Below are 17,345 nucleotides of genomic sequence, written 5' to 3' on the forward strand. Positions count from 1 at the left end.
AGCTGCTGCATTTCATCAAGCCTTTGATTAGTCTTGTCGACTGCACCACAGCCCACGAGAACACAAGAGAAATCGAGAAATATGCCACAAACTCCCCCAGGAGAATCATTTCTGGAAACTCAGTATTGTTTGTAAGGAGGTGGGTGTTGCCATTATGTGTTTCTGCTGCGTTTATGCTTTGTTTTTCTATGGAGATCATAAATTCTCCAGCCTGTAAATGGGAACAGTTTACAGTTATACAATAAAGCACTTATTATTGGACAGAATGAGAGAAGCATTTGTATCCAGCAGAGTGACTTTGCAAGTTGGACATTCAAAGCACGTTACTGTGTGTGTGTGTGTGTGTGTGTGTGTGTGTGTGTGTGTGTGTGTGTGTGTGTGTGTGTGTGTGTGTGTGAGAGAGTGCGTGTGTGTGTGTGTGTGCGTGTGCGTGTGCGTGTGCGTGTGTGTGTGTGTGTGTGTGTGTGTGAGAGAGTGCGTGTGTGTGTGTGCGTGTGCGTGTGTGTGAGAGAGTGCGTGTGTGTGTGTGCGTGTGCGTGTGCGTGTGAGTGTGTGTGTGTGTGTGTGAGTGCGTGTGTGTGTGTGCGTGTGCGTGTGCGTGTGTGTGTGTGTGTGAGAGTGCGTGTGTGTGTGAGAGTGCGTGTGTGTGTGTGAAAGAGCGACAGAGAGGCAAATGCACTGCATATTGCGCTTGTTTACTGTATATGATGTCTGTTTCTTATCCCATTTAAACATTTCTGTAGTGTAGTGGTGACTGTGTCACAATGTGATTGTGATGGAGGAGATCAATGTCTCATCCCAGGGGCCTGGGATACTGACTAACCATCTAATTAGAGGGAACAAGCAGGAGCCAAAGCTTTAAGTGAATAATTAGTGCTCTCAGAGTCCGAGAAGAACAATGCAGGGAAGAGATGAAAAACGATCACCATACCACATCACTGCCTCCCCTCACAAAACCAAACAGCCTGTGTCCTGAGGAGTTTTATGAGACTTGATATCAGAGCAGCTGGGAGATGAAGAGAGAAGCAGACGCTCTGTGACCACCTCAGATGTTAAATAAGCTCCTTTATTTATCATCTTGCAATTTCAGTAAAAACGACACACGAGCAGAACTTCAAACTTGTGACACTTTTACTCATTGGCAGTATTTCTATCAGCATCGGGCAAAAACAATAAGTGCATCATTCTTGCATCCCTTATTTGGTCCAATTGGCATCAGCAACAGTTTTGCTGAAGCTGTGTAACCGCAGAGGACACTAAAACACAACAATGGAAAGGTAGATGGAAAAAGCATTTTTCCAGACATCCTTTGAAACCTTATGAGAGTAGGTAATAAAAGACTAGCAGCTACAAGCACCAGTAATGGTCCCTTTAAACGCACAACTTTTTTTTTTTCCTGAGGATGAAGCAAGAGAAAAAAAACATGCAGTCATTAATCAAAGAGCCTTATTAAAGAGGGAGTTTAAATGTGATCCATAAAATTCATGGGATATTTGTCCATTAGATAATTAAATACTCCATTTTATCCACGCAGCTGATATTTTCGTTTGAGGGTAACACAAAACAACGATGAAAGAAAAACTGAAAGAAAAACTGAAATGAATCCTCTGGGAGGCATAAATGTGCCGCAGGAGAATGTGGTCTGCATGCCTGCACTCATCAGGTGGTTACCAAAAACACATATTATCATGGACCATAAACACATTTAATGCATTGTGCTTCATGGAATTCAGCCAAAAATGTTTGCATTTTTCCTTGATCGGTTGAGAAGGCCCGAACTACAATTAGAGGAAAGTTGATCACGAATAGACAAAAACAGCCAAATATATCGAGCCCTCGAAGAAACTCTACTAATTAAGTTATTATTTGTAATCTCAGCAACTAATGGATGTACTGCCATGAAATTTGGTGCAAAAGTGCACTGCCCCCCACCACCCCAGGCCCATTGGCTTTAGAGAGAATTGGCAAATATTTGCATTTGCCAAACAAATATTGCACAACAAGAAGATTAGTAGAGATTACTTTTACTTGGCTTACAGGGCGTCTTTATACAGACTCACAGAACTGCTGTAATGTGAGTTCTAGTCAGTTAACCTTACCTTTAAAAAAAGCATAAAAACCAATTGCCTTGAAAATGAAATATGGGATGGGTGTGTTGTACTACCAAAGGGTGCAGGACACTTGCATATCCTATAGTTTGAGTAATAAAGTAAAAACTGTACAGAGTACTTGATAGATTCGATTTAAATGTAGTCTTTTAGTATATTCCCAGAATGACTCTTTTAAAAACACCCAATTAAGTGAGACACACTGTCTGCACACACCGCAGACTCATTTTGTCACTGTCACTACTTTCCAATATTAAAACTTAGACCGACTATGATAAAGCATTTTGATCAAATTTAGCAGAAAATGGGCAAACCTGCAAAACACACACACTTACACACACAAAACAGGTAAAAACACTAGGCGATCGAATGCCATTTGCCATACAATAGACACTAAATAAAATTAAATATATTATAACTGTGCAGAGCTGATCTACATTTGGCAGCGAGCCCTCATTTGTGAGCCCTAAAGTAGCTGACCTGCTATTCATCTCCTCCTCGTTCCCAGGAGAAATACTAAACAATGGCCATCTACTCATTAGCAAACATTCTACACAGGCAGCTCACCTCGTGATCAATACATCTAATTCCCTAATGGTCCTGACTGATTTAACCCCAGACATTTTGAGAATGGGAAGGAGCCAGAGACGGGGTCTGAGAGACCATATTTACCTGATTGTCCTCTGGTTTGTTTTTGTGTGTTTACTTTCTAGATTGCATTTAAAAGTTTCCTCATAACACTTCATACAGGTATTCTCCCTGAGGGCAGGTGTGGGTGGAGGTGAGCTTTAAGGAGGTCAGAGGTCACAATAAGCTAATAGTAGTGATTTCAAAACTCCTCTGCCCACTTCTTCAGGTAAGGGCAGGCCTAATGAAAGTGAAAGGGGCATGTCAACCCCATAAAGAAGTGAAGCTTAGTACTAAAAACATTTAAAAAGTCACTTCACTTCTTCCAGAATAGTTAACCTAATATATGGCACAAAGTTTTAGTCCCATTATTGCAAAGCAGTAACCATCTAATTCTAGTCACGGAACACCTGCGAGAACACTATACATAAAACTGCATTAAAAAGAAGGAGTTTGGCATGTTTCTGTGAAAAATGTGCAATTTATGAGAGCATGAGGGTGGGAATGGATGTTTGTGTCTGTGTGTGCCTGTATGTCTGTGTCTATATGTCAGGTTGGGTATCAGACGCCACCTCTCTGGGGACACCTCAGGCCCTCCAAGGTTTGGAGGCCTATCTCCACCCACCACCACTTCCCCTGCCGGTGGCGGACTCCCTCAGGTGTCGGTGTGTTGGTGGTTCTTTGTGTCTGGGGGTGGGCGTCCGGGTACACACCGGCTCACTCCTTGGCGGCCGCTTGTCGGGGCCTGGGGCCTGGGGCTCGCTCGGGCCCCTTTGGAGGTGGGGTGCCCCCGGCCTCTCGGCCTGGGGCTCGGTCACTCAGGCACAGCTGGGGGCCGGCGGAGCTCACGGACGCGTCACTGCAACTCCCCCTGACTTCTGCTCCGCGGCTGCTGGGCGAGCCCTCATCTGGGACTCTCCTCAGCTCTTACTGGAACAGTGGCGCGGCTGCCCCTCTGTTGGTCTTCCATGGTCTCTTGTGTTCTGGGGGCCTCTGGATGTCTGGAGTTTTGATCTCCTCCATACCCGCTTCACACCCTGGAGGACGGGGCTGTGGCCCCCCCACACTCCCTAGCAGATCATTACATGGAGAAACCTTTGGAATGCAAGCATGCTGATCCACACAGGTATGCACACATGGGTATTCACAGACGCGGACTAAAGCTTTCTTGGCTGCTGCCTCAAAGCACACTGTGCGCTGTCTATCTTGCGTGCTGCACAATATCGTTTATTATTTAGTAAATATTGATATCTATGACTAGCTAGTTTATTGTGATGGTGCTTTGTTTTCTCTATTATTATGTTGCTCTTTGTTGTTTGCTGTCTCCTCTGTTTGTTTTTTGTGTTTGTTTTTTTTTTTTTTCTCCATACAGGTGACCCAGGAGTTTTTTTTTTTTTTTTCTCTCTCTTCCCCCCCCTTCTCACCGTCTCTTCTCCCCTTTGGTTTTCTTTCTTTCTCTCCCCTTCTTTCTCTCATTCATTCCCCCTGTCCTATTTATTAAAAAAAAAAAAAAAAAAAAAAATGACAAAGGATGAACTGAAGCTCTGCCATCACGTAATGTTGCATACTGCTGTTTCTGATGTCATTTAAAAAAAAAAAAAAAAAAAAAAAAATGTGCAATTAATTTGGCTGGGAGACAATAATCTTGGCAGGTAACATTTTTTTAATTTATACTCTCTGGGTACTTAAGTCAAAAATCTGAATTCAGGCATTAGTTGCACTTGGTTGCGCACAGACACAAACACATGCACGCACTTACACTATTTCATCCTTAATAGAAGCCTCCATTTAACAAAATGAGTATCCTTTTGTGAATGTAATGATTTTAAGGGAAACCACATTATAAGGCTCTCAAGGATCATCCGTTATGTTCATTCTTTGTGTTTTAACAACACAGAATGACTCATATTTTCAGTTTTCCATTATAAAATGTGTTTGTGTGGGGGGAGAATCTCCAGAGAAAACTCATAAGTACAGCATGACTGACCTTACCTCTTCAGTACTTATAATTTTTTACATACAGGAGCTTATTAAAGAAATAAGGAAATGCCTAAATTAGCTCACTTCGTTAAATGTTCTCTCTGAGACTCTAAATATCTCACTGGGTTTTGCACTGGTAACAGTGCAGGGACACGCACGTGCACACACACGTGCACACACACGTGCACACACACGCATGCAATGTTGCCTGAACCTGTGTCAGTATTATGGCCGAAAAGCTGGCTGTGGTGAAAGCTGGTGCAAGACCACCTAAGGGAAATATTCGGCCTCTAAAAACAATGACAGAGTGAGAAAAATACTGCAGTAGCAAAACCTGAAGGCATCCCTGGTTTAGGCAACCACAGCAGCCACGAGGCAGGGCTGTGGTGCTTCGGTCCGGGCTTCCAAACCACATGTCCAACTTGTCTTGACCTCTTGCTTATTTTGATTCGCACTTGTCCTCGTCTCAGACACTCATTCAACCATTTACTTGAGCTTTCCTGTCAATCATAGCATACTAAATAAAAACTTTCTCCAACCCGTTCCCTTTTTCCCAGAGCTTAAACTTAAGGAACACCACCCATGTATAATCATTCAGCGCTGGATGGTGTCACATTAGGACTAACTCTGACATGAAAATAAAAACATAGAGACAAGCCTGCATTAGACACCTCGAGATGAGTCTCGCCTACAACCTTACTTGACCTGCTGTTAGTTTGTAATACATGAAGAAAACAGATGCAAGACATTAAAAGCAAAACACAGTTTAAGTGTTAGGCATTTCTGGACATTATTGGGGGAAATGAAAAATTCAAAAATGAATCCTTAATTTAAAACACATTTTATATTGTACAGACATTTTATTACAATATCTGCTACTTTGACTTTTTACCTATTCACGGTAGATTTGTATAAAAACACACAGATTTACGGTTACACAAGGTTAAAGTCAATTTTATACAAAAATCTGAAGGTCTTTATACAATTGTGTTCATAAACCAAGCAGAGCCTCATTTACAGAACATTTTATCCCTAAAAAGTGGACAGTAATGGACATCAGGGAATGATGAAAAAGGATCCTCACTGTAAAACCTTTTTAAAAACCATCACAATTTGAATTGGAATACTTTATTAATCCCTGAGAAAATTATGTGGTTTCATTTGCTCCAAGGCAGTAAGAACAGTAACTGATAAACAGATTTAAATAACACAATACATTAAAAAGTTATAAAATATAAAAAATAGTTCGAAAATATATATAAATCTATTAGAGCTGCATATAAAAATAGTTTGATTATAAATATATAAAATCAAAAACACCTGTGAACCCTGAACTATCCTGTATTTAGTAGATTTATATAAACTGTCAAAAAATCTGGTTGATGCCCTTTAGATTGTTTTTATTAATCACAACCTTACAAACCCAGTGGTTCTACTTTTTGTTACTAACTGAATCCAAATCATTAACTGGGTGGAAGGATGTGGTATACTGCATCTTTCTATATAATGGGGACAAAAATAATCTACACTACAAGGAAAGGGTTTCATTAAAGTTTACAGCTTGTATTTAAGCAGTGACGATGGACATTTATAGCAACTTCAAAAGTAAGTTAAGTCCAAGAAACACTCGTTTCAGACATTATAAACCTTTGACATGCAGACTGTTCACTTTCCTCACAAAACACTGAACAAGAACGACGAGGACGAGCACACCTGATCGCATTCACTCAAGAGTACGTCAGGGTTTACTAAGGTGATCCGCAACTTCAAAGTGGCATTTAGCGTCATCATAAATCACCGTAAATGAAGGCACTTATCTCAACACTTCATATTTACCTCAATGTTCAGCAATAAAACCTGAACCAAACACATTACTGCTTTGTTTTAATGCTTTTTAAGGTGTGACTGGTTAGCCTTGCCAGATGAGTGTAGTACTGCTCATATTGAGACTATTGTTGCATGTTGACCAGCAGCGTTAGTCAGACATTCCCTCAATTGTTTAAACAGATAAAAGAATAACTTACTGTAAGTGTGGTGCAAACACATTGACAGCTCTGTAACAAAATGATATCTTAAAGTATCACAGAGCTTAAGGGAATATTGGCATAAAGATAACGTCTCTCATCCTAACACCACCCAGCAGGTATCGTCAGCCACAGCAACAATGTCTAAAATAAACAGAGACTGTACACCACACTCACATAGTCTATATAACTTGAAATAAATCGGCAACATGGGCAAGCTTAGCTGGGTTTATCAACTCTTATTATTCCTAGGATTGGTCATGGAAAAATGTATTTTCAAACTATTCTAGTGAAGGAAACCAAGGGGAAAACTCAAATGCTCCACGTCTCCATACTACAGGAACACAGTGGCATAACAAGTTTTTCTTGGTTATATGCTGTTGAAAGATGAGCTTCCAATGTGCACATCAAAGCGACTTTATCTTGGCAAACGCTTGAAGACTTCACCCTGACAGTTTCACTCTGTCAGTCAAATTCAGTCAGCGCATAGCATCAAGCAAATGCGTGTCAGCTTCAAGGAGCCACACCAAAAGAAAATGTCTCTGCAGTATGGAATGCTTTAGGGAAGGAACCATCACACTGTCAGTGGTCATGTAAACAAGCATTTCAGAACATCACAACAGAGACGTACAGCAACAGAATCCTTTGTAAAAAGTTAGGTCTATAATTTTAACCAGATTTTTTTTTCGTGTTTTTTTTGTCATCTTATCAATCACTAATATGACTGCATGTTTTAACAAGTGAGTAAAGCATATTTTCAAACTGAGCTAATGTTTGATGAATCTGCTGTCAATGCAAGTAACCACAAACTCATTTTTCTTTTACCTCCCACTTACTGTCTCACTTTGAATTAATGGATTTAGCAGTTGCATTTGTTTTAAATTTAATAAACCTGCTGGTTTGGTCGCAGGTTTTCCTTCCACCTCATTAGAAAATTCCTTCCTCCCAACAGACTGTACATAAAGGATGGATGTAGCTTTTAAGTCTAAAATGTAAAACCAGTTTTGAAGTTCCTTAAAATGCATTCTTTCTAACAGCCAGACTCTTTTGGTTAAAAAAAAGTCTCTTCAGCAAACATTCTGGTCTCTACTGATATTATTATTTAGGGCACACTCGTCTTGTCATTGTCGAGTCACTAGAACACGAGCAGGCAGGACGGTTGCTCTGACACAGTCACCCCATGGTCAAGATACCAAGACAGCCATGATCAAAATGCTCAGCTTGAGGTGTTACAACGGGAATTTACTACTTTACTTGTGACATCAGTGCGGCCATGTCCATCCTTTATATATCCTTCCTCAGAAAATGATTTCACAAGCTGTTATTATGATCTATAGTATGGCCTCTGTGGAACGCGTGAAAAATTGCATGTAAAATTGCATGTAAAAAATGAGTGGCGTCACCTTTAACTTGGCATCCTGTAGAATGGAGCTTTTTACGTTGAGTTTAACATTATCACAAGTGTGCACATCATCCCAAACCCATCACAGGCAAGCTTTAACCTCCAGTCTCTGGGTCAAAAAATGGGTGTGTTGAGGCCTTCTGACGTGCATGTTATCACGTTGTGTATGTTGTTTCAGGAATGCTTGTATGGGTTTAGTAAGACACGACAGATGCGATCACTTAGTTGGAGGACCTGAGTGGACTTGTTGCTTTCTACAGCTCATTGCTAAAACATAGTCCTCTCGGTACACTAAAAGCCTGGTTAAAATGTATCAGCATTCAACTCACCTACAACGTTGAGAAAATTAAATTTCACAATGAATGAAAGAGTCACATTACTCAAAAGAACATTCAGTGCAGTTTAATAATGAGATAATTTTAGGGGAATTGAGATTTTAGTTATGTGAAAATGTTTAGAACTGCTGTCAGAAGAGCAAGGCTAATGTTCGAAGCAAGATGTGGACTTCAATATATAACGACAGCGAGCATTTACCGATCTGGCAACGAGGAGCGGCTCTACCTTTAGGACAAAACTTGCTGCGCAGCTGTCATTGTGTACAGACGTGCACTGACAGCGTGCCTTTTTGAAATGTTTAGACAATTCCACCACATGACGCTGCCATGAGGGATTACTAAGATCAACAAATGTACTGACCTACGCTGTAATCCACACTGTCAGACGTTGTGTTCCTGGCCTCGTGTGACCTGCCTGCCTGTGGATGCTCCATCAGGGTGTGTCACCCTCAACAGGGGTGGCATGACCCTAGATGACAGGAAACCCAGCTGGATCACAGACGAACCACTAGCAAGGCTGCGGCAGGTGGCTCAGCGAGTGGCGACCCACTACCAACCACACGACATCAAACGTAAGCAAAAAAGCAGACAAAACGAAGGCACAGACAAAACAAAAGTGAGACAAAATGAAAACACAGACCACTGTTGCCTTTCCTCTGGCACACCACAGTGTTTTTGAGGCTATTGTAGCCAGCCGCAGACTGAGAACACTGACACCAAAAGAACATCAGCATTCTCTCACTTGGCAGCCGAAGCTTTCAAACGCAGAAGATTGAGAACACACAGCGCCAGAAGGTGAGGCACCACGTGGCGATTGTGGTTTTACAATAGATGAGACAGAGCATTCGTGTCTGAAAGCTGCCTCGTACCCCTGCAGGGAGAAACCGTCTCCACCAAACAAGCATGTTTTCATGACACTGAATGCCTGGCTCGCAGCACACCCCACCTCCTTTTCTTATGTTTCATTGCTCTATCTAACTTTCAACAGCCAAACAAAAAAGGGAACGATCATGTAAGGCAGCACTTGATATGGGCAAAGCTCTGAGCAGCTGAAAATTGGCCACATGTCACAAGGATGGGTTACATACGCAGTACTAGGATCCCAAACAAAAACAAGGCTCAACCACATGGTATATCCATACGGAATAAAAGCTGGCCTAATTTTACCAAAGACAGTGACAAGCTCTCAATGTACACACTGCTCTTCCAAACCTTTGTGGTTTGGGAGGAAAAACACACTGTGCTAAATGGACAGTTGTCTGAAATAGGTCAGTCAAAACTCTAATGGGATACAGACAAGCTCCTATATGCATAATATACCGAGGATAACTATGGCTACACACACAGGCCGTGCAGCCAACAGGCATTATTAGACGGGTTAATGGGTTCCGGGCCATTCAAACAGCAGGCTTTAGTCAGGCATGCTACTCAGACAGGATAATGGTGGGATAGCTAGAGGGGCTGGGAGGTTCTTGAGGCCTAGTAGTGCCTCGTAGTACCTACTGCAAGCTTTGCAGCTTTCCACCTGCACTATTTCTACTGTTTTACCTCAAGTTCCAAGACAGGCTGCATTTTCTTCTTCTTTTTTACCTCTTTTTTGTGGTCTTTAGTCTTTATTAATTAGAATAGAATAGAATTCAACTTTATTGTCATTGCACATGCACAGGTACAGGGCAACGAAATGCAGTTTGCATCCATCCAGAAGTGCTTTAGTGATATAGATATATTACAATATAGGATTTATTGTAGAATTGTAGGATTAGGATTTCTGGACTAGCATCACTAACCCTGCAGAACAGGTTAGACCCTTAATGCGGTGACAGTGGTAAGCACTGCAGATATAACTAAACACTACACACATTAAATATTAAGGAATGAAAAGGGCTCAGGCAGCCACAGGAGAAGTACAATAGATATTTAAGGATTTGGAAAAATAATAATAGAAAATACATAAATATAGAGAAGGAATCTCAGGCACGCAGCGATAAAGTAGGGTTTGATTAGATTAAATGGAATGTTATTCATTCATGACTGAAGAGGAAAATGGAATATTTATGTAAGTTAAACAAATCAGTCAAGCTCTGCTTGGTAAAATTTTTTGCCTTTATCTCTCCTATTGTGCTCACTTATCAGATTCATTTAGTTATTAAAATAATATTTGTTTCCCAACTTTATTGGCACTTTTATAATAACACATTGTTTGCATTTAATAACATCAGCATGTGCACCAGTTACGTGCCATAAATCACTAGATCTGAATCTCCTCTGCGGGTATTCAGATATTTGGCATCAAAAACAGTGTTAGGCTGATCCATCAGAGTCTGTTTTCAACAGGAGCGATTAAAAAGGTGGAGGGAACAAAAGCACCGGGATTAAAGACAGGCAGCTCTTTCTAGATATGTGCCAAACTAGTAGAGAAGACACACAGAAGCACTAAATCTCCCTGTGTAAACAGTCCATCACACATATTAATCCCGGAATTACTGGACAGGGAAACTCTCACACCCACATGTGAACAAAACACACAAAAGCATCCACAAACTGGTAGATGCACATAGTCGCTCACATCAAAAAAGCATGTCAAAACAAGCTGCAAAGCCAAAGGGGGAAACTTATGAAGATAGATATATACAAAAATGCACACACGCACATTCACACACACACAAGTAGGCAGTGACAGCTTGAAGACAGGCCCAGGCATGGCAGGAGGAGGAGTGACGGAAGGCAATTAGAGACATTTTTTAGATGATAATAGCTGTGTACAAGCCACCGCAGTCCATAAAAGCTATTCATAGCAGGCGAGAAGATGAGCATAGCAATGAAAGTGGTTGGACCGTATGCCCAAGATTTGCCCCTGAGGGCATGGAAGGGATGAAGACAGAGAGCGAGATAAAGAAGTGGCAGTCTCTTACTCTGGCATGTAGGGATGTCACAGTATCTCCAGTAGATCCCGTCCTCATGATCTGCAATGTAGCACCACGGCTGAACATCCCCATCAGGATTCCTGCAGAAAATTATAACAATCATTTGCCTGCATTGGATAATTTTAAACAAGAAACAAATAGTGGGAAGAATAGTTGAAGCTCCTCTTGTGATTATAAAATTATAATCTGACAGTATAGCAGCACATAATTTGCAATGTTTCCCTGTTTAACAACCCGCTTCATTTAAAAACTGGTTGGTGTTTGCCCTGCTCTTTGCCAGATGTTTGTTGTTGTGCACATTTTTTGTTTAAAGTGGAAATAAGGAAATTTTGCACGTACCGAGATATCTATTATTAAAAAAATGATGGGTGAATGCATCAGATTGCTCTCTCTCAGAGTAAAGATTGAGGAGAGCTGAAAAAAAGGATTAGGGAAAAGCATGGGAAGAAGAAATGATAGTGGGATATCAGATCAAAAAGACCGGCTATCGACTGAATACTCAACTATGTTTCAGAAGGAGATTATCTCAGCTGTGTCAGTCATCCTTAGTAGCACCCTTTGGTGCTTGTTGGTTTCACCCCTTCCTCTGTACTCTGGAGGCTCGACCCTGCATGCCAGTCAAGAGCCAGTCCAATTGGTCTAGTTAGAGGTTGGGGGGGAAGCCTCTTTGTTCTGGGCCAGACACAGACCTAAAAAAAAGGACGGCTGATGGGGCCAAGCTTTTGTCTGAGACTATGGCCTCTTTTGATCCTCATCAAGGCCCTTTAAACCCATGAGAATAAGGCTGATGGGCCCCTCAGTGCTTTTCCTTTTCAGTTTCACTTACAAAAGCGATGAGAAGTGGGATTGAAGATACCTAAAAGCCTTGTGCAGGCTTCATATCTCCAGGGTAATCATCCAGCTTTGTAAATCATGACCTTCACAGTAACTTCTAATTTGTCGATAAATAAAGTCAAAGCAGCAAGTGTGCAGCGGAAGCGCAACTTGGTCTGCTTCATGTCTTTAAGCTCCATTTCAAGATAATTCCAAACTGGAAAAATACACTCTCTGCTGACTAAAGAAGCCTTCTAAGATGACATCGCTATTTTTTAGCGCTGACGGTAATTGCCAAAAACCTTTTCTTCATCTCTTTTGACACACCTCATTGTAGCATCTTGACAAAGCCCTGCAGCGCTGCACTATCCCGTTTCACCTTTTGTGCGCACAGTTGTGAAGGGCGTTTCCACGTCTTTTATTCTGCTATCTAACACACTATCCTGAGTTTCCTCCTCTCTTTTCACACTGAGAATGAGGTATTGACAAAGAAGACTTTTCAGAGTTGAACTGAAGTTTAAGCTCCTTAAAGCTTTTACTCTGAATTCATAGCAAACATGGCTTTCTTTACTGCATCCTGTTAGCCATGGGAGTCTTAAAGAAAAGGCTCATCTAGTCACAATCATCTCTCTCAACCTAAAATGTTCCCATGTTCACAGGAAACCAGCCTTGGTTGCCAGTAAATTTGGACTTGATATCATGAGTGCAGATCTGTCTGTCGCTCCACCCAAATTGGAGGCAGACACCTGTTTGTTTACCCAGAGGCTACTGTTAAAATGGCGAAAAAGAGCAAAAAAACTGGGTCCAAGCATAAAACCACTGATATATATACCCTTTCTCCATTTCTTCTTCCTCTTCTTTCCTTTCTGCGCCTGTCAACACATAATAGTCCTATTTGAAATAAGACTCCAAGAACAAACCTAAGATAGTGCTGCCACTTATGTAATTTAGTGCACTTTCTTAATCATCCCTCCAAAAGTCAGGCATGAATTACAGCCATTAGCATTAAAAAAACATCCATCCAGCAGACCACCCAACCCAAATCTGACCTACTGACATCTTTGAACAGTACATGATGTAGTGTGCTCCCCCTCTCTGAGCTTTCACCAAAACCCTGGAGCTCAGATAGCATTTTATCCTTTTTCTAACCCACACACACACACACACCTGCACACACCCTTTCAGTAAAAGCATGAGAACATCATCCACGGAGCTAAATGAACAGGCAAGCCCAAAAAGTTGGGAAATATAATCAATCCTGCCTCGAGCTGCTAGCTCGCACACATACAGAGTGTGTGTGAGGGTCAAAATGGAAGGTGGAAAGCAGACAGCTGAGGTAGCATAGGGCAGATCAGCGGAAAACGTAATGCGGAAATCCATTTTACGTATATATATATATACTGCATAAAGTGTGTCTGTCTGTGTGTGTGTATGTGTGTGTGTGTCTGAGGTTGCATTCACCTCTGTGTGCGTCACAGATTGCCTGCTTGGCTCTGAGTAGATGAGCTTGTTGAAACACTCCCATACCCAGAGGTAGATCACAGAAGATGTTTGGACATTTAATTGGCACAATTATGCTGATCGACTCATTTTGCTCAGAGTGAGCCACACACTTTGGTACTGAGCCAATTATAGCCACATTGCATTTTGCCTTAAAGGCTCCGAAGCTGCGCATTTGAAGGAAAGAGGGGCTTACAGACGAAGACTGAGAAAAACAGCTGTTGTTAGCTGGCTGCTGTTCAAAAGGTTTCCTTTACGTTAGTCCCAAAATGTATGATGCCTGGCACGGAAACTGCACGTAACTACTGAAAAGAAATCCTTTACTTCAGACTATGTTTTCAAATTCTGGAAATCTGGAGATGAAACGTCCTAACATTTTTTCATGAGATAAACTCGAGATTCTACAGTGACTTTTGTTTAAACAATTGAAGATATGGAAAAAAAAAACTTGAAAGAGTCACATTCATCATTTGGTGAATTGGAGAGTGGAGAAATGCTGATTGCACAGTGGTGGCGAGAGGCTTGTCTGGATAGGGATTTGAGGTCAACAGCAGATCAGAGTCTGGCAATTTACTGCCTAAGAGAAGACTCTTTAATTGACTTGGATGATTTAGCATGCAAACTGCTGCCCGCTGCTGTGCTCCATGAATGCATGTATTGAAGAAGAGGGCTTGTCAGTTGTAGGCTGATATGTATAGTCTACTGTCTATTGTTGCTCTCTCATGGTCTACTTGTGCTAAATGTGAAGTTGTGATCTTCCCGTGTCCTGTCTTGCTGGTAAACCAGCCTCATACTTTTTTACCTTACTTTTATTCATATCTTATATGTCAATAATCTTGGTTTAAACGTGCCTGGAAAATATCAGTTTCTGAGATTTGATATGTTTAAGGGAAATGAAATGATTTCACAGCACTCACAGCAGCAACAGAAACTATATACTGATCAGCCACAACATTGAAACCTCCTGCCTATAATGCGTAGGGGATGTGAGCCCACAAAAACAGTTTGGTCTGATTGGATCATGGACACAAAATCGCCTTTGGGTGTCTGGCAACAGGATGTTGGCACGCGATCCTTTGGGTGCTGTGGGTTGCAGGGTGGGGCCTCTGTGGCTCTGGCCTGTTATGGCACATCCTGCGGATGCTCAATCGGAGTGTGATCCGGGGATTCTGGAGGCCGGGCCATGTTCCTCGAGCCATTCTGGAGCATTTTTGCAGTGCGGCTGGGAGCATTGTCCCAGTGCGTAGCGAGAGGGGGTGGGGTACGTGTGAAAGTAGCATCCACATGACTGCCTGGACCTGAGGTTTCCCAGCAGATAATTTGCATTGCGACCACATGATCAGTGTTATTCACTTCATCTGTCAATGGTTTTAATGTTGTGGCTGACTGGTGTATGCTTTGAGATAAACAGTCGTCACTGCTTTGGGTAATCAGCAGATCAGTTTTTGTTTAAACAATTTCTTCAGCACAAAACATACCCAAATGAAAGCTGTTGACAGTGAGGCCTGAGGAAACAGGACACTGCTGCTGATTAACACACTGTTAACTTTTTTGTACACCACAAACCAAGTTGCAGGAAATACTTTAAAACCACCTAGCTCCAAAAGTGATTTTTCAAAATAACTCAGATTGACCAATCCACTATTTGTATTCGCTCAAACTCCAAAAACATTGCAAAAGATGAACACCGGCATCAGCAAAGATCAGTCAGTCAATATCAGTCTGTATAAGGCAGAAGTTAATTGCTTCAAGGACAACAACGTGCTGTGATCTGCAATGCAAAGGGCAGCAAAAATAAATAAATAGAGAGTATGTTTTAAGAAAACAAAGTATCACAGTATTAATACACTTATTTAAAGATTATTTAACCCGGACATAGGACCACACACCAAAGTAGTCTGAACAGAACAAATTACATCTTGGAGACACAGATAAAATGATAAAATGTGGATTATAATATAATACTATACAATCAGGAGCTCATTATTGTTCCCCAAACATATCCAGCAGCGGTGTGCATTGCTGAATGGAGGCAGAAATCTCTTAACATCTCAAAACGAAGACGAAAGAAACCAAACCATCTGTAAACCGAACACAAAAACCTGCTCAAATAAGGAGAACATTTTAGTACAGGAAGTTTGTTCCTTCTATGCTTCTGATATTACTATAATGTTGATGTACATCTTCTTGTGGGACACTTCTATTAACTTCCTCAATTTAACAAAGCAGCACCTTGGGATCACAATAAAGTAATACCACCAGTGGACAACTTGGCTGCAGTTTGTCTGACCTCAAATTTGCACCTGACATCATGGAGATTCAATTACAATCAACTTGGGGAACACTTTTCACTCTGGCATTTCCATTATCTCATCTATGTAAGGGAAAAGCATTAGAAGCCATACTGAACACTCATAAATCCTACCGTACACACACACCTGCATATATATAGCCATCAAATGGATGGCAAAGCTATTCAACCACCCACTGAACCTTCAAGCAATTCACACCCTCACACTAATGCAGTCCAATAGCAGCCCTTAAGGAACAGTGGATTAGAACGAACAAATGAAATATAAATCAGGATTTCTATTTCTGTGATGCTCTTCTTATGAATGTCACAAAGTATTACCAAAATGTCAAAGAAGTGCTTAAGGTCTGAAAAAAAAGTGTCTTTTTTTAAGCGTAAAACTGCATAATTATTAGGACGCAACATCCGAGCTCAACACCAAGAGTTAGAATTAACATCTATTTCATAACAAGAAATCAGCTCAAAATCCAACCAGGCTGATAATTAGCGATGTGATATTCACTGCCTTGCTAAGACTCAGCTTAGAAATGAGCGCTCTTGTCCTTTTCCTGAGGCTTTGTGCTCCTTTCTTTGCAGGGGAATAATGTGACATTTCCCCTCTGCCCAGTTTCCCCCTGTTTTCACTCGGATATTTTATAGCGGGCTATAAAAATGAAATGTGGGGGCTGTTAGGGTTCTTTCTTCAGCACCACTCTGGTGTCCTCTCCAATAAATCACCAGCAGGAAAAACGCCAATGATGGGACTAAAAGTCAGTTTGTAATCCTCTACTTCTCTGCTTCACAAAACTTGATATTTGCTTGGAGCTGTGTGTTAAAATTAAGATGTGTGATGATTCCTGGATTCACACTTTCCACCTGGGCACTGGCTTCAATTCTCACCTCTTAACACTACAATTGGCCTAACAGTTAGACATGCCAACATTTCCCTGGCTCTCCTCATTTTACTCCATTTTCTTGCTGGTACTTCTCCTTTTGTCCAAGGATTACCACCTATTTGTTTTCAAGCCAGAACTGTCGACAAAAATCTAAACCTTAGAGGAGAGACAAACATGGGTAGGTCAGGGAGATGAGAAAGCATCTGAAGGTTAAAGAGGGTTAAAGAAACACTGGAAACAATTTGAATTGCAAGATGCACCACATGCAAATAAGGAGATTTACAATTCAAATTGGGCAACAATGTCCAAGACACTTTCCCACATGGCTGGAAAAATCCATCTCGTGAGCCAGCTTTCTGTGATCAAACAAATCAAGCATTACACATTTTTATGCAGTGGGATAACTCCCTCTTCTGCGGGTATGTTCATAACATTTGCAGTCAACA

At 41.3% G+C, this 17,345-nt stretch overlaps 1 protein-coding gene across 3 annotated transcripts in view; it reads right to left on the reverse strand.

Moving 5' to 3' along the window:
* The window catches only part of kremen1 (kringle containing transmembrane protein 1), a 63,931-nt gene that overhangs the window by 20,474 nt on the left and 26,112 nt on the right, over positions 1-17,345 (reverse strand). For all 3 annotated transcript variants that reach the window (XM_085426294.1, XM_085426293.1, XM_085426292.1), the window contains exon 3: positions 11,389-11,480. In XM_085426294.1, coding sequence (XP_085282420.1) covers positions 11,389-11,480 — 92 coding nt within the window. The remainder of the gene's footprint in view (positions 1-11,388; positions 11,481-17,345) is intronic.

The sequence above is a fragment of the Rhamphochromis longiceps genome, linkage group LG12 (assembly GCF_057381845.1).
Source record: "Rhamphochromis longiceps isolate RC_006_pf linkage group LG12, R_longiceps_female_GT1.1, whole genome shotgun sequence".
Classification (NCBI taxonomy): Eukaryota; Metazoa; Chordata; class Actinopteri; order Cichliformes; family Cichlidae; genus Rhamphochromis; species Rhamphochromis longiceps.